This window comes from Notolabrus celidotus, chromosome 1, assembly GCF_009762535.1.
Source record: "Notolabrus celidotus isolate fNotCel1 chromosome 1, fNotCel1.pri, whole genome shotgun sequence".
Taxonomy (NCBI): Eukaryota; Metazoa; Chordata; class Actinopteri; order Labriformes; family Labridae; genus Notolabrus; species Notolabrus celidotus.
In genome coordinates this window covers 21,949,256-21,974,891 of record NC_048272.1, presented here as the reverse complement: position 1 = coordinate 21,974,891, position 25,636 = coordinate 21,949,256, and the positions used below count along the sequence as shown (strand labels likewise).

Here is a 25,636-nt window from a genome sequence, read left to right as displayed (position 1 = left end):
GAGGAGTCTTTATACCTCTATTTGTATACATAGTAAACAATAATATAATGTAATAATAAATATTAAAAAGTAAAAGTAAGAGTATTCAAACTACTTTTAAAAAAAGGTATATGTTGTCGTATTTTCAGGAAGCATGAGCCAGGAAAGTAGCGAGTAATGTGAACATTCGTAGAAATGCAGTGGAGGTAAAAGTATAATATTTGTCCTTCAAATGGTTTAGAAAAAAAATACTCAAGTGAAGTACAGATACAGAAAAAGATTTAAATATAGTACTCAAGTAAATCTACGTTGTCACTGAGAGTAACTAGACCTAGTGGTGTTTACTCTTTTTATTTTTGTTTGTTATTAATATTATCTATTTGATTTATCATTATTATTGTTTTGTTTTTTACCTTTCATACATATTTATTTTTGAAATATCAACCTTTTATTGTATTGCATTTCCACTATTATATATTTTTTCTCCTCTATTTATTTGAAATTATTGTTATTTATTATAGTTTTTTTCATCCATTCACTTAGCTTCTTATACAAGATGAATATCACTTGCCTAAATTGTTTAAATTGATCCTCTAAAAAAATGTGTAAAAAAAAAAAAAGAAGCTGCTGAATCCAGATTACCGGTGTGTTCTTTATAGCAACGGTTCGCTATCGAGAATAACAGACCGTTGCTAAGGAGAACTGACCACTTCACCGTTAGTTTCCACTGAGCTCTTATTTTGAAGGGGTAGCCGGATGTAGTATTACATTAGGTAGCTTGGCTCTCAGGGGCCGGGCAGCAGCAGCAGTCAGTCTGTCGGTCTGTAGTTCTTCTTCATTAGTGCTAACACTCAGTCACAGTCGGAGGACTTGTGTGTGGCCGGTCTGTGTCTCTCTCTGGCCGGTAACGGGAGCTCGGGTTGAAGCCGTCGGTGTGATGGAGGTGGATAAGATGGAGGAGAAGGACTGGAGGTACCACGGAGAGGGGAACAAGAGCCTGGTGGTGTCACACGTCCAGGTGAGGAGGCTAGGCTAACTCTCAGCTAAGTTAAAGCAGTTATAAATGAAGCTCACCGCCTGATTCAGGCTCGATTACCGGGCAAAAACACCTCTGTGATGAGTTCAGCTGGAGGAAAGTTCCAGAAAGTCTGTGGAAAATAATTTTTGTGACTTTAAGGTGAAATGTCAAAGACTGAGAGTGAATTTATCAACAACACTCAGCCTGTTTGCTAGCTTAGAGTACCTGCTAACTAACGGCTCAGAGTTTAGTTAGGATGATAAAGAGTGTTAAACAGAGAGAATAACACCTCACATGATTCAGAATAACATGTTTATTATGTACAGGTAAAGCCAGGTGACTCTCCGTGTTGTTGTTTTAAAGTGTTTAAGCTTCTAACCGGCTGTGTGTGAGCTAAGTTAGCTGTTAGCCTCTCCTCCGTCTGAAGCCACACGGAACAGAAACTCTCCTGACGGACCGGCTCTCTGCCTCAGCCCGGGGGAGGCAGACAGGTAAGAGGCAGACAGGTCGAGGGGGGAGGCAGACAGACAGGTGTGAGACAGACAGGTGTGAGGATGTCTCTATGCAGGCAGTCAGGTCGGTGTGTGAGGATGACTCTATGCAGGTTCATCTCGTGCTTGCAGACCTGAGCAAGGTGATGCGTTTACTGACCCACTGTGGAAAGCCTCACTCACTGTACCTGTGTGGTAATGTTGTTATTACGCAATCTGTGAGGGCTTAACATCACGTTATGAGGGATTGAGTCTTTCAAACTCCACTTTTAATACTGAACTCTTTTATGTAGGACTAGAATGATATCATAGTCTACATGCTGAAATTAGCTCCATTCATTTATAAGTTTCAGTCAGAAAAACAAAATATTTGCATAACATTAACATGTTGTCTCCAAATCACATTTTACTCTTCAAATAAGGAAGTTCAGAAACTTTGTGGCAAGTCTGATTCAAGTCAGGAGTCATAAACACCCAATAAGAAACTTGCATGTCAGACTGAAATGATGCAGAGTAAAGTTCCAACCAGCGGCATCTCAAATTCAAATTTACTTTAAAGAACACAGATGCTACCAAGTGGCAACCTCTGGTCTTAAAACATGAAGTCAAAGCAGAAGTGTTATAAACTACAGCTCATCGAGCATCCACTAGAGGCTGGCTGCAGAAACACCAGAAACCACATACACACACAATCTTTACAGCAGAAATAAACATGTGTACAGCCTGGTTCAAAAACAGTTGAGGTCTGAACAGCTAATTTCTCTATCAGCACACACTCTACGGGGGTGAATTTTTATATAATTTGTTATTTTTGAAGATATTAAACTTACAAGTTTTGCCCAAATAAGGGTGTGGCTGACTTGATTGACAGGCAGAAACACTGTAGCTGTTGGCTAGGAGGCTAAAGGCCCGCCTCTTTACCTCACACTAGCTCGGATGAAGTTAGGTTGAGCCTCACACTTGCTCGACTGGTTGCGTTTAGCATTTCCAATTTGGCGCATGCCGATGATTGGCTTCAGAAACAGATGGGTGACGTCACGGATACTACGTCCATTTATTACACAGTCTATGGTTTACCCGTCACTTTTATTAGTTTTAGAAACAGACATAAAACAAGACAAACAACTTAGTTTTGCGGCAGCGTGGCGTGTGTGTTTACATTTTACAGCCATGCTCAGTCTCTGGAAATACGTGTGTAGTGTGAGATTTAGAAACATAGCAAATTGTAGCAACTGTCGCTAATGTTTTCTTCTTCTTTTGCTATTTAATGCAGTTAGCATTCTTCTTCTTCTTCTTCTGTTACTCAGTGCGGTAAGCAAACAGCTCTGAGACGCTCTATAGCCACCGTCTGATGAGAATACCGTATTACAATCAGGCACCGGTAAAAACGATTATTTGAATGTTTGAAAATCATTGCCCATCCCAAGTAAGTTGTCATCGCATACGCAAGATAAATGCGTCACCTTATCTGTCAAACATATCAGCAGAAATGTTCATATCTGATGATTCCCATGAGTAACTTTTAAAACATTATCCGCCAATACCGATACTTTCCCGATAAGTTGATTCTTAAAGCGTGGAGCTAACTCTAGTAGGAGATGAAGACAGTTGAGAGAGTATCGTCTCTTTAGCAACACTGACATCCTTAATAACTGAAATATAAAACAAACTAATAATATCTGCTGCAGAAATCATCTTAAAGTAAATAATAAATAAACCCGTCCTGCTTTTTCTTTCTGAAGTTTTGCTCCTGATGTTCTAATAAGCCGTGACGTTTGTTTGTACGTACATGTTGTTGTTATTACTCAACCCAGACTCAGTGGATCACTCCCCCCCCCCACCCCCGTCAACAGGTGTTCTAATGTAAGAGGGGAATGTAATGGAGAGTGAGACCTGTGAAAGATGAATGAGGGCAACGTGACGGAGAGATTTGCATGTTTGAATTATCAGAGAACCATCTTCTGTCGCTCTCTCCTGGAGACTGCTTTGAATGTGACAATAATGACGTCCAGAAATTTGCATCAAATCTTGTGACAGGTGAAATTATGTGCTAAAGAAGAGGACTACAGGCTTTGAGAGTGTCGGAAGAGATAACTTCATATTCTGACAGTGATAGAATTAAAAGACAGAATAAAACTGACACTTAGAAGAGAAGCTGAAGTTGGTTTATAATCCTGTTCAAATCCCGAATTAATTAATCCAGCTCAGTTATCACACGTTAACTGTCCACCAGAGCAGCAATCAATAAAGATAGACGACACACTAACAAACACTGTGACAAAAATAAAGATAGCAGCAGTCTGAGTGATCGAGGCTAAAGATGAACATGTCAGGAGAGAAAGTGTCGACCTGCTACATGTTTCACAGAATCTATCAGGTGACTGAAGTCGTGTCCGTGTCGTTCTCCCGATATCGTCTCAGTCGACATTTAGTGACATATTTGGATTTTCTTGATTGAGTCACACCCAGACGCTGACAGAGAGCTTGTTGATGTGTTGTCACAGTTAATATCCAGTGATTTGTGTTGGAATGCGATTTAGACAATCACAGACTCTTGTCCCGACTCGCACTGTGACGCAATCGCTCGGAGGCTAACGGTGCTGGTTTGTGGGGATAGCCAATAAATCCTTTCCCTGATCCACCCAGACTTCCCAGACTTTCTGTCCCTCTTGGACTTCTCAGGAGTCTCATGTTGAGTCCAGGTCTGTGTGTCTGTGTGTGTCATCCTAACTGAGCTTCTCTTCTCTTCCTGCAGCTCTCCAGAGTGTTACGCCTGCTCAAGTATCCCGCAGAGGACTCTGAAAACCCCCCACAGGTAAACATGTGTGTGTTTGTGACACAGGTGTGTCCCAAGCTGAAAACCAGCTCAGAGGAATGTGCACTCTGTTCTCTCTTTTCACAAACTAAACTTCAGCCACAGATCAACATTAACCACATAGTTCACTCCCTGACTTTTTGTCATCAGGATTAATATCATCATGATTGCCAGCGTCTTTGTGTTTGCATATTTTACATGTTTCAGAAACTTTCAGTGACAGCTCCCCATGTACAGAGGCTACGTACCTTGTACCTCCCGGCCTCCACCACTTGTTGCATGTCTTCCCCCGCTGTCTGCTCCCCTGTCTCCCCTATCAATGAAGTAAAACATGTCATCAGCTCTTCCTCCAACATCATCAGCTCAACGCAGCATAAAAATCCTGCGCCAACTTTTGGTTTGGATTTGGCTGAGTGAGAAATACAGAAGAGAACAATGTTATAAGTCAGAGAGATTCTGCAATAGCGCTGCAATGAAACTCTGCCTTTACACTTTAACACAGGAAGAAACCGCAGCATCACATTAGTGACCCAGTGTGTGATTTATGCACCGCAGCAGAAGCAAGGGAGGTGTAATCAAGCAGCTCAGGCTTAATGCATTGTTCCATCCTGCCTGCTCCGCTGTTCTGCCACTATCACACCTATTCTACGTATGTCCGTACCTTTCACACTGGAAGTTCCAGTGAACTATAGGCTCCTGCGAGATGTACCAAGTGGACCAGAGATGTTTAACTACTGCTGATGACAAAGAGTTTAAGTGATAAATTCAAGTTGCAGTTAGCAGCAGTTCTCTCTAGGGCTGGGAGATAATTCAAAACAACAATTATTGTGATATAATTTTTCACAATATGAATATGACAATTGTTGGATAAAAATTGTGTATATATTTAAACCTGTAATTACACACCACATTCACTGGAGAGGGAGGAGGCGCTAATGTGTCTTAAATGCTAGTAGCCACCTAATGTTAGACAGAAGAAGAAGACAGCATTGAACACCAATCATGTCGCAGGGTGAGAGGTAGGTGGGGCTTAAGGACGTTTGGAGTGGAATGTAAACGCAGTGGAAAGAAGCGACAGAGACACTGAAGAAAACGCGAATCCAACTAGTTCAAACGCAGAGTCTAACACTGTCGACTATGCGTTAATTATTAACTTAATACACTTTGTTTAATATACTTTAAAGCTAGGGTTGGTAGTCACGGAAAACTAGCATGAATTTGAATGTAGCATTTCCTCAGGACTCCGTCTAACAACTCTCCCCCTCCCCTCTGAGCTCCTCCAAAGTGACGCCCCCCGCTCGCATGCACGAGCGTCGCTGATTCTTGACCAAAACACAAACAAACATGAAATGTACGCGCAGGAGGCGGGCAGAACAGCAGGACGGGATTTGATTGGTTTCATAATTTGGCCCCTGATGGCAGGGGTTGGTTGGTGTTTTCCCAGGTTTACTCCGGCTGTAGATGGCAGCTTTTTTTACTCTTTTTTTAAGAACACATTATTTATTGATTGCCTTCAGGACTGAAAGATAGTTTTAACCAGTATAACAAAAAGTGTATCTAAATCTGACTACCAACCCCAGCTTTTAGGATGTGGGTAAATAAATCTGATTCTGCAAATTATCTGAGAAAAATAAGAATCTACAAACTAAAACTTCACCAAAATGTCATCTTACATTAAAGATCTACTTCCTGTGAGCATATCCAAAAAGAAGGATTCAAGAAGATAATCAGAGAACTAAATCCAGATACAAACTCACAAACTGTCTTCAACTTTCACTCAGGAGCACAAACCTGCCTTTAAATTTAAATGAAATAATGATTTGATATTTATTGTAATAATTATCGATATTGACTGATACGAAAAAAATGATCGTAATAACCTCTTTTTGAATATTGCCCAGCTCTAGCTCTCTCTCTGACATTATTATTCATGGGCTGAATGTTTGACTCATCTCTGAGTGTGTACGCTGTTTAAAGAGTGGACAGACTGAACACACACAGTAACGAGTCAAACTGATAGATACCTGGCAAATCAAATAAGACTTCAGCGTCAAACAAGCCTGACAGGAGGATCCCTGCTGCGCCTGAGGGCACGCTCAGGTGTTTGCTTTATTACACCGAGTCGTCTCAAGAGTTCAGACTCAGAGTAGAGTCTGTGATCCTGATGATGTCTGTCGGACTGATTCTGGATGATGGAGAGGAGGAAGCAGCAGCAGGATGCTCGCTCTATAATAGCCATGAAGAGAGTGTTTACACAGAGCGAGATTAAACACACACACGGTACAGAAAACAGTCCTAACTGAACAACAACACATGGCTGGACCTGAAGGCACACACTCACACACCCACACACACACACGCACACACACGCACGCACGCACGCACGCACGCACGCACGCACGCACGCACGCACGCACGCACGCACGCACGCACACACACACACACACACACACTCACACACTCACAAGTCAGCCAGGACCGAGGTTGGCCAGCCTTGTCAATTTTCCAGTTTTCTTTGAAACGTGGTATAGTGACATTACTCTGTTTAGTTGTCTGTTCCTCTTGTTGATAGTCTCCTGCCTCTTTAGGCGTTTTTCGACCAGAGGAACTTTACCCCGGAACGAGGGACTTTACTCTTGAACTAGGGACTTTACCCCGGAACTACGTGCATTTTGACCGCAGGAACCAGGGTCTGAATTTTGTTCAGGGGTAGATAATCTCCCCCCTAAAAAGCCCCTTTCTTTAATTAGTTTTTATTTTTTCTATCTTTTTTGTATGTGTGTGTACTTTTCAAAAGAAGAAGCTGTGATTCTCTTGATTTAGCAGCTTGTAACATTAGTCTTCTCTCAGCCCACCGTGAATGTGTCTCTTCCGGGTGTTGCGGTTATAAAAGTGGAGACCTTCAGCTGAACGTGTCAGTTTTTGTGGAGTTTACACAGCTGTTGAAACACAGAGGGAGTTCCTGGGAATGCAAACTAGTTTCGTTTTATTAAGATTTCAAAATATCCTCATCAGATATTTAATGATCGTCTAAAAACGTCCAGTTAACAGGTTCGCTGTTTAAACCAAAACACTGGTCGATCTCTGCCACGGCTTTTTGAGTTAAAAAGGATTTTAAAGCCGTGTTTGTTTGACACCACAAACTAATTTTTTACCCGACATTGGGGCTTGGCGGGTGTTAATATTACGCCCTGGCTGTGTGAAAGGGTGTGTCAGGCTGATTGATGAAGAGTAAGATGACCTCTCTATAAGCCCTTCCCAGGAAAGTGTCAGCTGTTTAAAGAGCAATCACACAAAGGCGCACTGCACCTGAAGGCGCACAAACACATGTTCAGCTGGTTTTTAACACATAACTGGACTTTCCTCAGAGTTTAGGGGACTGTCACTTAGCCGGAGAATGCTCTTCATGTTGACTGATTCATGCCTCAGTGGGAAATGCAGGGTGTTGGTTATTTCTGGTTCGTACCTGTTAGTAGAGCGTAGTTTTAAATGCCACTGTCACTTTGTCACTGTCAGCGGAGCAGCTGCTTATCTCACATCCTGATCTGTATGTAAACATGATAAGTAAAGCATCATGCAGACACATCCCAGAATTCAAAAGGTACCTGCAGCTTCTCCTCTCCCTCTGGACTTGAGGAGGAGTTGTTGTGTACAGAAGTCTTGTTCGCAGACGCAGCAGGATTAACAGATAAGGAGTTTGTCGAAAACACAAACTTCTAGAGGAACGAAGGAAAAAGGTTTGTTGTTTAGTTGAGCTTCAGGACAAATACAGGGCGAGCTCCACAGTGTAAACTGATGCCACACAACACAGCCTCCGTAGTCTGAGCTGATCTGAGAGGCCTGTCCCGAGTTGTGGCTTTAAAAATCTACAAAATCCAACAACAGACATATGAATCCAAAAACTTTATATACAGCTTAGATAAGACAGTACCAACAGAACAATATGATGAAACACCAGAGTGGTCAGGAAGGAAAGAAATGTGATCTGTCCCTTTTAAGACCTCAGATGTGTAAATGTTGTTGTGCAGAGAGTTTCATCCTCTTCTTTCTGTCTCTGCGTTAAACATGAAACTATTTGACCCTCTCCATGGTCTCAGTGAGTCGGACAGTGATGATGTAACCGACTCTACCTGTGTGGTCTACCTGCAGGCCTGTCTGTTTAACCGTGTGTCTGTCCGTCTGTGTGTCTGTCCCTCAGACCGTGGAGCAGGCCTTCAGGCAGATTCAGAACATCGTTGACTTCAGCTCCAACGTGATGAGCAGCCTGCTGGGGGAGAACTTCATCCACAGCGGGGTAAGAATCATCATCACTACAACAACACCTTTTTCATATCTGTGGTGTTCTTGGATTCACAAAACGTCAGGAAAGTAATCCACAAATACGTCAAAGTTCCAATTAAGTGATCAAAATCAGAATTTTAGATACCTTTTTTTAAATTCAGGCTTTGTTCCTCCTTGTAAAAGTCAATAAAATGTAAATATTTTGATTATTAACGAAAACAAAATGTCAAATATTTTCTGTAACTTCCTTTTTGATCTGATCTTTTTAATGTTTTACAAATGAGAAGTGTTTAAAATGTTGGTTTAAGAAAAGATACTGTGTAATTTTGAATGAGAGGAGCTTTCATTTAAATGTTCTGACATTTTAGAGTTTATACAAATTAAATAATCATGAAAAACAATCTGCAAACTTACAGATTATACAGAAATAAGAACCAGCTGGTTGGATGACAGTAATTGATGATGAATGAGGAAACCCTCTCACATTAACTTTAACTGAAAAGTAGAACACGTCCATAATAACTTCCCATCATTACTATCACGTTACACTGAGTCAGTGATATTAGAGGTTAATCATCTGTTCTGCCTGAAACGAGGAGGAAGAGGCCCCATTGAGAAAAAAGCAGGAGAAGTTGTGACACATCAGTTCTGCGTGTGACACGTCAGTGGTATGCTGCTGTGTCTGTTAGGCGTGTCACCTCATGAGGAAACAACTGTCCCTTTGTCTGTTCACATTAGTCCTTAAAACAACGACCCCAGCACGTTCATGGAAGAACGTTCAGCCTGAATCACATGAGACTCGCCCAGTGACAGATGTGTTTCACTCTGCCGAAGAACAAACCCCTTTTTCATTTAAAGCTCCTGTGAGGAGTTTTAAATTGGTTACGAAACAGACTGAAGTTAACAGTTTGGACTCTTTGTGACCAACAGGAGCATACAAACCATCGACAAGAAGATTTACTGTTTTTACACTGTCAGTTTAAAGTCTGTGACCACTCTGACATCAGACTTCCACCAGATCCGTGTCCGGTCCAGCTTCGTGCTCTCTTGTCCTTCAACATTTTTAGGATGCAGCACGGTGCCGGACCGCCGGACAGCTGGAGTCATGTGACAGAGGTTTCCCCGTGGTGATCACTGAATCAAGGATTCTCCTCCTCCTCTCTTCATCAATGTTGTCTTTCTTTTTTTTTTTTTAAGTTATATTGTTTGGCCTTTTTGCCTTTATTTGTTAGGACAGCTGAAGAGAGACAGGAAATGTGGGGAATAGAGAGTGGGGGAAGACATGCAGGAAATGGTTGACTGGCCGGGAATCGAACCGACGACCCCTGCGACAAGGACTGTAACCTCTGTATGTGGGGCGCTTAGACCGCTAGGCCACCAGTGCCCCTCCATGTTGTCTTTCTGGTCCTCTGAAAACCTCTGACCTGTTGACTCCAGGCCTGGCTCCGCTCATCATGAAATTAACCGGATGTTTTCATTTTGTTTTGGTGCCTGACTTCCTGTCACGCTCCATCTGCTCTGTCGAGATTGATGCGTCGTGCTCTGGCATCCGGCAAGAATAGAAGTCTTGCGTCTCTTTTTAGGAGGTCTCCGACCTGCCAGATCAGAGACGCAGCCGGAACGCAACGGAGCAGATCCAGTGGAAGTTAACACATTGACTAGAATAGAAACGGATCCGCAAATCTTCATGATGAATGACATTTCACTGTCGAAAGAAAGCAGGATGAGGATTTTTGTCAGGAAACTTCAACGGCAGATGAGAGGTATCAGTTTGTCTACAGGGGGCGCCAAAAATCCTCACTAACAGAAAGTTCCCTACATGAGCTTTTAGTTCCTCGAGCGCATTCCAATTGAATGATTTCTGAATGGCTGAAGGAGGAAAAAAAAAACAAAGTTTATGAGTGAGTGCTCACGAACACTGAGGGCTTCAGAGCAGATAAACGCCTGGTGTGGTTGGATGTGGGTCATAGATTTCATCATTCACAACTCCTGACCAACAACATCAAACCTTTGGAAACAAAAAGCAGAATTTGAAGAGTATTTTCCAACATTTGGGGGCATTTTTAATCTGAGTTAATCTCACATGAAAGCTTGGTGGTGAAACAGAAAGTTTTCTTGCAGCAGAATTTCACAAAAACAAAGCGCTGCAGTGTTTGAAGTCTGCAGGGTGTGAGCACATGAACAGCAGACCTCTGATCAGATGGTGCCTAAATATAGAGTCAACTTTAAGCTGCAGGTTATGACTGAATTCATTTCAACTCTATCAGAAATCACAGCCAGGTTTTCACATTAATGGAATCCTTTAGGGCAGTGATTTCAGCTTGATTTGATTCATATGTAAGAATACAATGAGGCTATCATTTCAATCAACATGAAAGTTCTGCATCTGGGTTTTACTGCTCTGTACGTTATCCCTGATGAGCGCTCTGCAGGTAGATCTCACTGCTTCACGTACAGGAGGTAACGCTTCCAGGCAGCAGGAGGAAGTCTAGAGCTTTGTTCTGTTTTGTTCTGGACTAAATGTCTCTTTTCACTCTCTGTGCAGGAAGTGGTCAAACTGCCGCTGGAGTTCGTTCGACAACTGTCCATCAAAGTTCAACATCAGAGACCCGGTAAAACTGCTTCTTCAGATCTGTCAGAGGACGAGTTTTACAGGCTCATGTTTGTTTCTTTGAAGTATAAGCGTAAGATATTATGTTTCTTACATAGTGGTATCATTCATCTGACTCCTCCCCTTCTCTTCCAACACAACAAAAAGTTAGTGAGGTAACGTTCACAACAACGCAGAGAGATTTAAAAACACTTGTCTCATCTTCAGATGCTCAAACAGCTTCTGAACAACAAAGAGCCGCCTTCGTTTGTTTTGTTTAGAAGAATCATTTGAGATTATTCACCCTGATAGCATTAAACATTTACTGTGTTCAGCTTTTTCTTTTTTCTCATAATGCTGAAAACCACAAAAAACAACCGCAGACTTTGGAATCTGACTTCAAATTGATTTGGCTCCAAATTTAATGGAAAAAATACTGAAAATATTCTGAAATATTCAACTTTAAAACTGCACCAATAAGTTGATTATCGGATTAGTGAAACAAAAGAGCATTTCTGATAAATATTAATAATAAGTTGAAATTTAGATACCTGAACTTAAGGTCCAAGGTTCTCTAATGACAGAAAAGTGATCTAAAGTTTAAGGTTTGGCGCTGAGAAAAAAGACGTTTGATAAACTGGAACATAAAAAAAGGAAGTTTGTGATTGACTTGTCTTCTGTTTATCTCACACATGAAAAAACATAAACAAAGTTGATGATGTAAGAAAAGGAACTCTGAACACATGAGCAGCAGAGAGATACTAACTGCTAATGTTTGTGTGTCAGCGTGGCGCTGCGATAAGGTGATGGACATCTACAGCGGCTGTGCTCTGTGTCTGCCAACCTGACGTCTCCAGTCCTACACCAGCCCACACACACTCCTCCACTCTGCATCGAGATCAAGGTACACACTCAAACACACACTCGTACAAGCATGACGACACCATTTCCTCTTGAATGAATTGCAGTCTGTTTCAATCACTTTCACTCTGAGCTGTTTTTATTTTCACTTGGTCACAAATTAAAAAACTCTGCAGCTCAGCTGTGTTTGAAATGTTTCCCTGTGAGTCACTCTCATTCCGGACAAACTGAGCGAACAACGGATCACATGAGTGTGACTGTGTGTGTGTGTGCGTGTGACTGTGTGTGTGAGACTGTGTGACTGGTGTTGTGCGTGTGTGACTGTGTGTGTGTGTTACTCAGCTGTTGTTTTTGTGCTTGTTGTTTCAGCCGAAGTGTGGCTTCCTGCCGTCCTCGAAACATGTCAGCAAAGACATCAAGACCAAAGTGTGTCGCTTCTGCATGCACCAACACTACAAGGTGAGTACACTTGCACCACATACAGTACGATAAACACACACAAGCACACAAACTACTGAACATCCCAAAAACTACAGTACAACTAAACAACAGATGAAGTAACGAATCACAATACACAACTTCCACCTTTAATGCAATAACACAGCAGAAATAAACATGTTTACAGCCCGGTTCAAAAATGAGTTTAATCTGAATAGCTCATTTCTGGGGTGAACTCAGAAACAGATGGGTGACATCACAGATACTACGTCCATACTTTATACAGTCTATGGTTTCCACCAACTACAGTAAAAACAACTTGCAGAGTTTAATGCTGTGTACTAACTCTGCTGGGTATCCTAACAACACTCTACTGTTGCTGTTTCTAGAATGTAGTCATTAACATCTCTCTCTCTCTCTCTCTCTCTCTCTCTTTCTCTCTCTCTCTCTCTCTCTCTTCAGGTGGCCAATGGGAAGTGGAAGAGACGTAGTCTGTACTGTCCTCTTGACCTGTTCTCAGGGTGAGATTACCTCTACTGTTACCATCATTACTTCTGCATTTACAATTATTCAACACACATGAGCAGATATACTGAGTCTGCATGATGTGAGGGAAACCTGCAGTGTGGGGATTATATTGTGGTAACAGTTTATGTGCAACAAACTTCTTTAAAGTGCATATTAAGTGAAAGTTACATTTTTATGTCTCTCTGTGGATCTCCATGCTTTACATAGTTCATGTGTTTGCAACATGTTTCTCCTGAATCTAAAAAAGCACATCCAAAAGCAGCTTTTAAACTCTCAATTGGCACTAATTAATCTGAGGGTTTGATCACTTGAGCTTCAGCTGACTGCACTGAATGGAGTAAAAGCACAGACGTTACATCTAACAGATGAAATGTGCACATGCTGAGTGAGATCATACTCATTTATATAAAGCATTTCTCTTATTAATGTACTGATGAAACTGATTCTTGTGCAGCTTTAGTTCTGATGTAATTTTAAAAGCACTGACACATAAAGTTAACTCTGTAACACTTCATGTTAGTGTCAAAAGGTCTGCCCCCTTATTTAAGTCAGCTCTGGTCTGGTTGCTGATGTTATTGTCTGAGGCTGAATGCAGGTGATTCACACAATCACTGCAGCCTCAGAGAGTCCCTCAGAGGATTTTCTTCTCCGTGCTGATCCCCCCTCCACTCTGCAGGTTCAGCCTCTCTTATTAAAGCTGCCTATTGTTCTGCAGCTGAACACCATGTTCTCTGCTTTCTATCAGGAACAGACAGAGAATGCACTTCGCCGTCAGACACCTGATAGAAGAACCTCAGAACAACTTCAAAATCTTCAAGGTGAGAACCGCACACACACTCGCACACACACTCGCACACACACTCGCACACACACTCGCACACACACTCGCACACACACTCGCACACACACTCGCACACACACTCGCACACACACTCGCACACACACTCGCACACACACTCGCACACACACTCGCACACACACTCGCACACACACTGTGATGTGTAATCAGTCTGTTTACTGCTGATCACAACATCCCACTGTCTCATCAACAGGGTCAGTATTACAACTAGTTTAAAGGAAAGTTTCACGATTTTTTGAGTCAGCATGAAAGTAGAAATCACTAAGACAATTGTGCACTTAAGAGTTGTTGGTCATCTTTTTGGCAATATGTTAATTGATTATACTTTATAAATATAAAACATTTATAAGGGCATGTAAACTCCCCTAAAACCCCCCTTCCACATCCACCAGGTGCAAAGATAAAAAAGATGCAAATAATATGGAATAAAGTAATATACATATCTCTCTTTATTTAAAAAAAGGTAAGAGTAACGGTTAGTGTAAAATTAGAAAATACAAAAAAGGGCCACTGGTAACTGAAGGGTGTTCCAGTGTCAAACTCTGCAGTCTTGTCACTCATTGCACAATTGAATGCTGGTGGTGCTATCTCTGCTAATGGTAGCCGCACTTTGCAAACTAGATTGATGTCATTAACCTGCAGACTCTGTGATCCTGTGCTTGACTGTGGTGAATAATTGTGCTAAAATCTAAGCAACTAGAAATGTAGTCCCTTTAGAACATCCCAAGTCAAAGGAGAAGAGCCCTCCCTGCAGGTTAAGATCCACATACCTGCATTACAGCTTAGACACATATGGCCCACGTTTTGTGCCGACAATAATAAGAAAAGGAGATACTTCTGTTAACCTTATAACCAATCTGTCGACCAGCGAGGCTGATGACGTTTAACTGTATAATCTGGACATACTTTGGTCCATATTTGTAATCCAGTTCCTGTGATAGGTCTTGAGGATGCACATCTTAGTTAAAGCAAAGTCTTCCTTTCATCCTGAGAGTCGGAGGATACATCCTCAAAATAAAAGCCTTATGTCCCACAGACATCCTTACAGATACAAACCACCTCATCCCAAAAGGGTCTTCTTGAGTCACCTTCCCATCAGCAGGATCGAAATGTTCTCTCTTTAAAACCATGCTTAAAAGAAAGGTCTGGATTTTCGTCATTCACTCTGTCTAATCTGACTGACGCTGAAGCGGGTAGCTGTTATTTTGTTGTGTAATCTTGATACAGTCTTCAATGTCGTCCCTTCTAAAGTAATCTGAGCGTGTGCGATGAGGGACAGTCATCTCTCTGTGCAGAAGTTCAGCTGGAACAAACTCACAGATTCACTGATCTGATAAAGTCAGATCAATCAGACATCCTCCAAATATAGTTGATATTACAAGCTCCCACTGTCTTATTGTCGTGGAATGCAGAACTTTGTACAAAAATCCTGAACATTATGTCCTCATCAGGTTTCAGACTCCTCAGATCAGCTTCAGATTAACAGAATGAAACATTCACTTTTTAAGGATGTTTCAGTTCTGTTTGATCTCTTACGTTTCTAAGCTGCATCTCAGTCCAAACATCAGGAAATGACTATTTTTAGCTGAGTGGTCCATTCAGTCTGTCACTGGTACGAGGTGTCACCCTCAGTCCGGTACACAGCTCCTCCATTTGAGCACATAAGGTTAAAGCTCAGCAGCCTGTGAGTTATCCGGTTATGGATGCTTCTTTGCGGCTTTTATGGAGGAGTTACATAATGTGAAATAACTCTGCAGCTAACAAAAAGGGAAGCTAACAGTCTGCTGGAAGCTACAGAAATGTTAAATATGAAGACCAACGTTCCTTTAAACGTGGGCATCAGAAAACTACTTCAAAAGTTTGACAGACAACCCAGAGCGCCTCGAGGCAGAGAGATGATCAGAATCTGAGCCTGGAATTTAAACCTCATCTCAGCTCACATGTCAAGATGTAAATTTACAATGAGCATGAAAGGTATGAAGAGCATTTAGAAAACTCACAGGGTTCAAAATATGGAGAATCAGATGTAAAGTTTGATCCTAGTAAAGGTTTGAGACTTCTAAACTTGATGCTGGCGTTAATATCTACATCTTCAGGTTCAGTTGCTCAAGTTAAACAAAGCTGTGAAACTTAGTCCGAGACAGTTCTTCAGATATTCATCTTAGAGTATCTCAATAAAGGTTAAGCTCCTCATCAGACCAGGTAATCCTAACGCTGATGTTAAACACCAGCAGCCTATTGCACCAGCTGTGCATAAGTTCAAACGTAGCCTAGTTTGAACGTAATTTCTCATTTAGGATGAAGTTTACTTTCTACTAACGTTTTGGGCGTTGCACCAGCTGAGATAGTTCCAACTTCAGCCTAAGTTGCAACGTAATTCTTACACTTAGCTCCTAGTAGGTGTAAAGTCCTCTGTAGAGTTGTTTTGAAAGGTGGGATGATTTGGAGGATGAGGAGATACTGAGGGTTCTCCCAGCTATATTACATCGGCAACGCGTTATCCACGACAGATTACATCCTTTGGAAAAATATGATGACCAAGATTTGCCCTCCCAATTATTAACTTATGTTGTAGTTGATCATTTTCCCACTGGATGTCACTGTTATTATAGACATTGTAGATTAAGGATTTAGGCTTTAGTTTTCACATTACTATGACACTTTATCAAGATTTAGGTTCTGAGATGATTAGGCACAAAGGATAACGATGTAAGAACCCCTGCATCAAAATTGTTGCTTTCCTCTGATTGGCTGCTGGAAGTGTTAACGTCATATCTGCGACAATGTTTTGGTTAGTTTGGACGTTACGGTCTACTAGTTAAGATGAACCTTAAGTTGTGTCATTGTTTGGTTTCACCACAGAGGTGTGTGTGTGTGTGTGTGTGTGTGTGTGTGTGTGTGTGTGTGTGTGTGTGTGTGTGTGTGTGTGTGTGTGTGTGTGTGTGTGTGTGTGTGTGTGTGTGTGTGTGTGTGTGTGTGTGTGTGTGGGTGTGTGTGTGTGTGTGTGTGTGTGTGTGTGTGTTTTCAGGGCGGTCAGTGTATCTACAGCAGCAAGGAGGGCAGTGACGACTCGATGGACCTCAGCTCTCTGCTGCATCACCTCAGACCGTACTTCCAGTATGGAAACAACAGAATCAACAGTCATATGACCAGCAAAGCCGTCCTCAATGACTTCATCCAGGTGAGTTTGTCTGTCCTCTTTCTTCTTCATATACTCTGGATTTAAGATAAGAAGCTTTATTAAAAACGGACTTCAGCGTGTGACTCGAGGCCTCAGGGTTTAAAGATAAAACAGAGGACGGATTAGAGACGCTCAGAGAGGACCGTCTCTGTTTGTGTGGACATGTTAACCAATCACTGAAACTCTCTTTCTGTCCGCAGGTTTGGTTAACGCCCTGCTGAGTGGTGGAGGAGGAGACGGAGGGGTGGTGACGGACAGACGAGGAGAGGGGCGGGGCTTCTGTGAAGCAAGTCTGTTCAACAAGGAGAGGATTCGCCACGGTCAGAAGTTTTACTGGTTTACTGACTTAGCTGTTTCTTTTAAGATATATTTTTTGGCTTTATGCCCTTATTAGATAGGACAGCTGAAGAGAGACGGCAAACTTGGGGAGTAGAGAGTGGGGGAAGACATGCTGACGACCTCCGCAACGAGGACTATAACCGGCGCCCCGACTTGGTCTTTTCTAAAGCCTAACTATTCCCATGAAGAGATCTCTGGAAGCTCAGTTTCCGAGTTTAACAAAACAGTCATAATCTGGGAACCGTATTTTTGCTCTAATGAAGGGATAAGTAATCATCCTTTTACGCCCTCACCCTAACGTTTATGCTCTACTGATAAGTTACAAAGCTCTACCATACAGCCCCAAATGTGCAGCGAGAGCCAGCACACTGCCAGGGTTATCATGTGGTCACTTCACTTCATCTGTGTCTTGTTGAGTTAGGTTCAGGACACCTCAGAGAAGCTCAACAGAAAGAAAGAAGGATCGGATTGTATCCTCTAAATTTAGAAAAGGTGTTTTTTTTTATTATTATTAATTAGGTTTTCATTCCACTTTACTCTATCTTCACCTGAGACACGACCCCTTATATAACATCCCACATGTCGAGCAGTATTTCTGCTCTGATGTCTCTCTGGTGTGACTCTGAGGATCAGTGTGTCTGATCCATCAGCAGCCTGTCCGACCTCTCACAAAGGTAGTTGTTGTGCTGCCACCTCCCTATGACATGTTTTGCGTTTTTTGAGACGCGATCGTGTTGTTTGTTTCGATGCAAAAACATCTGAGTCACTGTATGAAGCTAAAAACCTGATGGACCAGAGAAACTGAAACGCTCTCCTCGTTCTTCTCTGTCTCTCTCTGCGCTTAGGTTCTCAGGGTTTACCCAGCGACAGCGTCTTATTCCGGATCCTTCAGACTCAGATGCTGGACTCGTTGGACATTGAAGGACTTCACCCTCTGTACCGCCGGGTGGAGCAACACCTGCAGGAGTTCCCCAAAGAGAGGTACAATACAGCGACGTTAAAGCGTCTGTGTGGATCAATCTCACTCATTGAGTGTTGGCTGGTGTGTGACATCACTTCCTGTTTGTGTCTCTGTCAGAACTCGACTGCAGATTGACGGGCCGTACAACGAGGCGTTCCTGGAGAAGCTGCAGAAGTGTCCGAACGAGGACGACGGCTCCATGGAGTACGCTGTCGCTAAGGTCAGTCTGACTGCAAACACGTTAAAGCAGGAACACGGAGAGCTCACACTGGCTCTCTTTGTCAGCTGACTGTCTCCTGTAAGAGTATAAAGCCCTGAGCCTCACTGGAAACAGATCTTTAGGGGGTGATTGTTGTAAGTTTGATAAGAGCTGACGTAACGTTAACTCTCAGTGCGTACCTGAGTAAACGTCAGCACATTCTCTGCTCAGGTGTTAACACACTCAAAGATCACAGCTGGTGTAACTGTCCTGTTTAAACTGCAGGTCCATCAGTACCGTGTCTCCATGACAGCCAAGGACTGCTCCATCATGGTTGCCCTGGTGCCCAGCTGTGAGGAAGAGGAGGATGATGAAGGGTAAGTGTTAAGCTCTAAGAAGAGTCTAGTTAAGATACGACACCATTAACTGATACTGACATTTTCTTGGTTGCAGCAGGGGATGTAAATTTCAAGTATTCTCCGTGATCGATGTCTGGGAATGTTAACGATCAATTATCGTGAAAGTTTTCCATGCCAAAAACAATGCTAAATGCGCTTTTTCCTCTGAATCAAATTTTCCTTCCCGACACAATGTATATAACTGACCGTGTTGAATATCTACAGATTGTTTTGAGGTGTTCAAAACGTTAAACACGCTGAATATCATCATGTGGAGCAGGCTCATAATGTCCACGGACATACAGTCAAGTACAAGTGAAGGCTCAGATTTCAACAAGGGAACTGAACAGAAACATATTTCAGACTCACGGTGTCCAGTTTTCTGTCTACGCGTTCTTATTGAGAAAAATCAGGTGTCAGCCGGGAGCGCAACTGGGTCATAATCAGTCTGGCGGCGGAGAAAAAAAGCGCTCGTGGAGACCAGTCACTCAGCCTCAGCCCCCAGCTGAGCGTCTCCGCTGTGTGCAACACCTTCAGTCAGCTGATTCACATTGAAACATTCTTTAAACTTAAAGCACCTCCCTGATAGCTGAATGAAATTTAAGACCACATGATAAGATAAGATAAGATAAGATATACTTTATTTGTCCCCCGTTGGGGAAAATTATTTTGTTTACAGCAGCTTACAACATGGGACATGGGAATACAACAATTTATTAACATTGTTAAAAAATATATAATAACAATAATAATAGCAATGACAAGGGTAAGATATAATATAATAAATAAAATAAAATAAAATAAAATATGGCAACTATTACAAATATACACACACATATATGTACACTTCTATCTGATAAATAGATAAGGTAAGTTATTGCACGATAAAATTGCACCAGGTTATTTAAAAACAAACATACACAGTATGAAGAAACAGTGCGAATCAGATGGATACAGTAGTTATTTGTGAATGTGCCAAGTCACATAGTAACTTCCATGTAGTGCATTGAAAGATGAGAACAGATGATTAACGGGACACAGCTGTGCTGGTGTTAAACAGTCTGATTGCAGATGGGATGAAAGACCTGCGGTAGCGCTCTGTCCTGCAGGGTGGGAGTCTGCTGCTGAAGGAGCTGCTCAGGGACCCCACAGTCTCATGCAGGGGGTGAGAGGGATTGTCCATGATGGATGTCAGCTTGGCTAACATCCTCCTCTCACCCACCTCCTCTATGGAGTCCAGAGGACAGCCCAGAACAGAACTAGCCCTCCTGACCAGTCTGTTAAGTCTTTTCCTGTCCCTGTCTGTGCTCCGTGCTCCCCAGCAGACCACTACATAGAAGAATGCAGACGCTACCACAGTGTCATAAAATGTCCGTAACAGAGTCCTGCACACTCCGAAGGACCTCAGTCTTCTCAACAGGTGCAGACGACTTTGGCCCTTCTTGTACAGGACGTCGGTGTTGTGTGACCAGTCCAGTTTATTGCTGAGGTGAACACCCAGGTATTTGTAGGTCTCCACCCTCTCGATATCCAACCCCTGCATGTTCACCGGTGCAGTCTGGGGTGTTTTCCTGTGAAAGTTGATCCCCATCTCCTTGGTCTTGCTGGTGTTGAGCTGAAGTTTATTTAGCTCACACCAGTCGACAAAGTCCATGATGACCTCCCGGTACTCCAGCTCGTCCCCCTCAGACACACACCCGACGATGGCTGTGCCATCGGAGAACTTCTGGAGGTGACAGCTCCCAGAGTTGTAGCTGAAGTCCGAGGTGTACAGAGTGAAGAGGAAGGGGGAGAGCACTGTCCCCTGTGGTGCTCCTGTGCTGCAGACCATCGTGTCGGACACAGTCCTGGAGCATCACATACTGTGGTCTATTGGTGAGGTAGTCTGTAGTCCATGCAGCCAGGTGACAGTCCACGCCCGTCCTCTCTAGCTTCCCCTGGAGCAGAGAAGGTGGATTGTGTTGAATGCACTGGAGAAGCCAAAGAACATGACTCTCACAGTGCAGCCAGGGTTCTCCAGGTGGGACAGGGATCTGTGAAACAGGTAGATGACAGCATCATCTACCCCAATGTCCGGCTGGTAAGCAAACTGCAGGGGGTCCATGTTTGTGCTCACCAGTGGGCGGAGGTATTTGAGGATGATCCTCTCCATGGTCTTCATCAGAGGATGATGTTTATTCCACGTGATAGAAAATCCAAACAAAAAAATGTGTTCGGGTAAGTTCTTAATCAATTAATCGATACTCAAATAATTGTTGACATCCCTAGTTGCAGCATTAACTTGACATTCACTTAAGGCTCAGGAACTTGTACAGTTTGATCAATCTGTGTGTAGTACCTGATTTAGTCCACCAGGGAGAGCCACACTTCCACATCACGTTTCAACTGAGACTAGAGGCTCTTTATTTTCTTTCAAAGATGTTTTTTTTGCCTCTTTGTGCCGTTATTGGAGGACAGGGCCGTGGATGGATTTGAAATCAGGGAGGAGAGAATGGGGAAGACATGAGATGCATAATTTAACCCCAGAGCTGAACCGCCGCCCTGACTTCCTCACTCAGTCTTTTTATCCTCCTTCTTTTACAGTCAGAGACGTCTCAGAGACTTCCTCTCCTCTAGACCTCCTGCCTTCTCTTACTCCGTCTCCATCTTGGATCTGGACCCTAAACCGTTTGACAGCATCCCCCGCCAGCTGCGCCTGGACCAGAAGATTGTCTCCTGCTACCTGAGGACTGGCGGCTCTTTACAGAGAGGCTCCCTGCCGCCGCTCCCCGGCATCTTCAGCGCTGCAGAGCGGGAGGAGTGCACGCTGCTGTTTCATCCTGTGTGAACGACCTGAGGACGGAGAGACGCCACGCTGAAGCCTGAACAGAGAGGAGGGACGCCATGAGGTTTAAAATCATATGGAACTAGAGCTGTTAATCCAAAACTTTACCGCTGCACTTTTTCTTCACTCCACGCACACTGACAGTTTTAAGCTCGGGCTGATCAGCGGAATAAATATCTCCAGTTAGTTGCTCCTTTATTACGAGACATTGAAGCGACTTCTAGATGTTTCTGTTACTTATTCTTTAGTTTTTGTGTCAACATGGCGATCAACCTCTCGCTCCTGTCAGGAAGTAAATCCCAACATCAGCGCTCTGTTCTGTTCTGACTCCTATTTATTAGAAATCTCACTTTGCTCTCTCTTCTGGTGGCGAGAGGCGGGATTTACCTCCTGATAGGACGGTGGTGGTGGTTGTTGTTGACGCTGCTGACCGAGGCGCACAGAGGGAGAGAGAGAAGGGAGAGCGGAAGTGTCGTAGAGAAAAGGAGGTTGTTGGGCTGCCATGTACGTATGATGTCATTTCCTGAAGGTTGGCAGAGCCTCGGGAACAGAAGAGAAGAGACGCTACATGGCCACTCTTATCGTCAAAGTCTGCAGGAGGATATGTCTGTGGTACCCATAATCCTTTGCAGACATTTAGATCCTGGAGTTTCAGTCGTGAGCAGCTCATGATGAGATGAAGCGATGAAATGTTGACAGGAGTTACTGTGAGATCCAAGAAGACAGAGAGCGAAGCTTCTGGTATATTTTTCTACAGCACAGAACGTGCCGTCTGCAGGAAGTCAACGTGTTGTCTCATCAGCAGTCTGCTGAAGGTCAAAATGTCTGCATCCTTTATTTTTTATTTTATCAGAGCTAAATGTCCATAAAGGGTCAGTTCACTCAAATACACAAGTTTCAAGCTAGTCACATTTCTTCCTCGTTAAAGATGAGAAAATGTTGCTCACAGTTTTAAAACATTTTTTTTAGACCTCTAGTTGGAAGTCATTTTCAGGACTTGCACAGCCCCATAAAAACCTTTTGCTGTTATGTTACAATTAAATTAAACTAACGCACAAAATGTCAGAAAGCAGTTAATCAAAAATGTTTTCTTTGTTTTCAAAAGAGCCACCTCAATCAGTGAACGCCAGATCATTTGCAAACCGTAAGATATGTCAACATACGATCCTCTGCTGAGATATCGCAGTATCCCTCACTAATCTGAGTGAGCTGACCCTTTAGAGTTTCTGACCCTGCAGCTGTCAGAGTAGTTTCTGTCATGCTGCCTCTTTGTTCTGACATTAAGAAGTTTTTAAGTTGTAGTCAGAAGAAGAAGATTCACTTTTGTTTGAAGAAAGATGCGTTTTAGGATTCGTCTAACAGTCTAACCCGGTAACACAAAGCTTTGTTGAAGTACGGTGATATTCTTACACGTCTTTACTGCAATAACTCGCTCCCATCAGATCACAAACTCAGCCATGTTTAAAAAGTGATGTCGTCCAACACGAACTCTGGATGTGTGTCTTCACGTCGTTAAACAGAAGACTAATGTGACCGTACACTCGTAGAGCCGGAAGCAGGAAGCCCAGCGGAGGATTTTATATCATGAGGTTTTGATGGTGAACTCGCTGGAGCAAGGGCTGCTGGGTAACAGAAAGCAGTCCTCTTCAGACGGGCTGAGCTTTATCCTGCTGCTCCGCTGGTTGTTTGTGCCAAAAGTGGCTTGGTGTGTGTAGATGGTGTGTGTTTGTCCATGTGCCTAAATGTTCTGGTAGGACTGGAGGACGGGGTGTGTGTGTTTAATAAACTTTGTTACAGGCTGCGTTCACAGCAAAGATACGAGACAGATGTAATACGATGTGAGGCTGCTGTGGACGCAGCCGTCGACTCTGAGTACCTCAAACATCAGACGAGTTGAAGCTCAGAGGGGTCGTCTGATGTTTGATGAATGATGCGTTCAGGAGCGTACAAAGGTTTCTTAAGACGATGAGACTCTTTCATACTTCAAGCAGATAAGTGTGGATTGATTGACTACAAGAGGTCTGTTTGGATGATATCAGGTCTTAAGTCCTCGTGATGTCCTGTCCTCTCATCGTCCTCTCAAACCAGCAGCGCTCAGATAAACTGGTTACACTTGACTCAGGTTCCACTTCTTAGCGTCCACTCTCCAAACTCCACCAGCCAATCAAACTTCCGTAATACAACCACACTACAAGACTGAAACTTGAGACGACAGAAACCCTCCTGACATCACTCTGACCAGGGCCCGGGTGTTCAAACGAAACCCGATCAGATTAGAGTACCTGACTGGATCAAATCTTGAAAACAGTTCGCTTAAAAAGGAAAAAGAAATAAAGGATTGGATCGGGTAATCTAATCTCAGTTTTTATCCTGATGAAACCTCCAGTTTGAGTTGGATTGAGATTCATCTGATCCACAAATCAGGATGGTTCTGATCCTAGCAGAGGGCTGGACTCAGACTGGATCACCAGAGTTTATTGGACAACGTAACCACTGGGGGTATAAAATGTAAGGAAGAAGTCACTACAGAATAATTCCTCAAATAATTGTAAACATTTTAGAGCGTTAAGAGCTTTTATTTAGTGTGTTTTTGGCGCCCCCTGTGAAAAAAGTAGGTAAGGTGTGTCCCCAATTCCAACACTGGTTAACTTTGAAGTCTGTATCTGGATCATGTTTAGTCAAAGTTCTTCAAAGAAAAAAACAGAAATAAGGATTTTCAAATTCCAGTCAAACCTGTTTGAACAGCCGGGCCCTGAAACTCACTGCTGCGTTGTTGATCATCAGTGAGTCATATATCTGTCCCAAACACTAAAAAATAAAAAGTCACATTGGAACTATTCTTTGCTTTTTAATGGAGTGAGTAGCTGGAGAGTGGGCGGCTGTGAACTGAACCAACCACTGTTTATGTTGAATCAAGGACGCAACAGGCAGCTCGACAAGAGAGCCAAGGCAATGAGACATTTAATATTCCTCTTTAAGTCTGATGACTTGAACATAACAACCAAATGTTTTTTCAACACTTGAAACTTAAGCAGCTAATCCTGAACTGAAATCTAAAATATAAATCCCTGATCATCTTTAAAAACTTAGTGACAGCTCTGAAGCTCAGACTTCTGTGAATCAGGATAAAACTCTTCTGCTTCTCGCATGATTTGAACTACATTTCTTTATTGTTGCTCAATTTGCAGCGTTACCTCCTGATTCAGAGACACAAGAACAAGTTTAAAGTTAAGTTTAGATTTTTGGGGATTTATGACAGAAAACAAACATGATGAAATATAAAACATCTGTCCTTGAGATTATGGTGGATTATGTTAAGATTAGAACATGTATTTTGTGCCCTTAATTAAACAAACTTTGTCCTGACCTCTCTGACTCGATTGAAGGAAACTCAGACTGGTGAGCTGGACTCTGATTGGTCAGTTGCCTCTGCCTCCGCCTGCTGCCTGAGTGTGGTCCTGCAGAAACATCACAGCACTGTGATCCCTACAGATAACTGCGTGTGTAAATATCTGAGAAGAAAATATTTGAGAATACAAAGGCGACACTGCTGTCTGGCATTTTGTATTTAAATTATTTATTTTTGTAGATTTTGACCGATGAGCTCTGCTGTCACAGACTCTTTATATTGAATAAACATTTCTAAGAGACTAAAATCACTGGTGTGCGTTTCCTGATTTGTGTGTTTTTTTTTACATCAGCTCAGATTTAACTGGACGTTCTTTACAGAGATGAATGATGACTCAGGGTTTCTCTTAAAGGCTGAGCGCTCTGATCACAGACTCCAGGGCGGCTTCAGGTCCCAGAATCCTCAGCAGGCTCTGAAAGCCCTCCGCAGCATCCCCTAGAGCCGGAGAGGGAAAGAACCGCAGTG

General features: G+C 42.8%; 2 protein-coding genes across 2 annotated transcripts in view; one reads left to right on the top strand and one right to left on the bottom strand.

The window, feature by feature from the left end:
• The first annotated feature begins 686 nt into the window (after positions 1-686).
• On the top strand, positions 687-25,418 carry ippk (inositol 1,3,4,5,6-pentakisphosphate 2-kinase). The gene is given in 15 exon segments (XM_034703220.1): positions 687-997; positions 4,244-4,303; positions 8,502-8,597; positions 11,130-11,196; positions 11,961-12,014; positions 12,017-12,078; positions 12,405-12,494; positions 12,936-12,994; positions 13,747-13,819; positions 16,889-17,043; positions 17,243-17,361; positions 18,226-18,361; positions 18,459-18,561; positions 18,826-18,917; positions 21,522-25,418. Coding segments are annotated over 15 exon segments (1,491 nt in total). The 5' UTR covers positions 687-916; the 3' UTR covers positions 21,766-25,418.
• The window catches only part of cenpp (centromere protein P), a 93,280-nt gene continuing 92,966 nt past the window's right edge, over positions 25,323-25,636 (bottom strand). The window contains exon 9 of the mRNA XM_034703451.1: positions 25,323-25,636. Coding sequence (XP_034559342.1) covers positions 25,518-25,636 — 119 coding nt within the window. The 3' untranslated portion in view covers positions 25,323-25,517.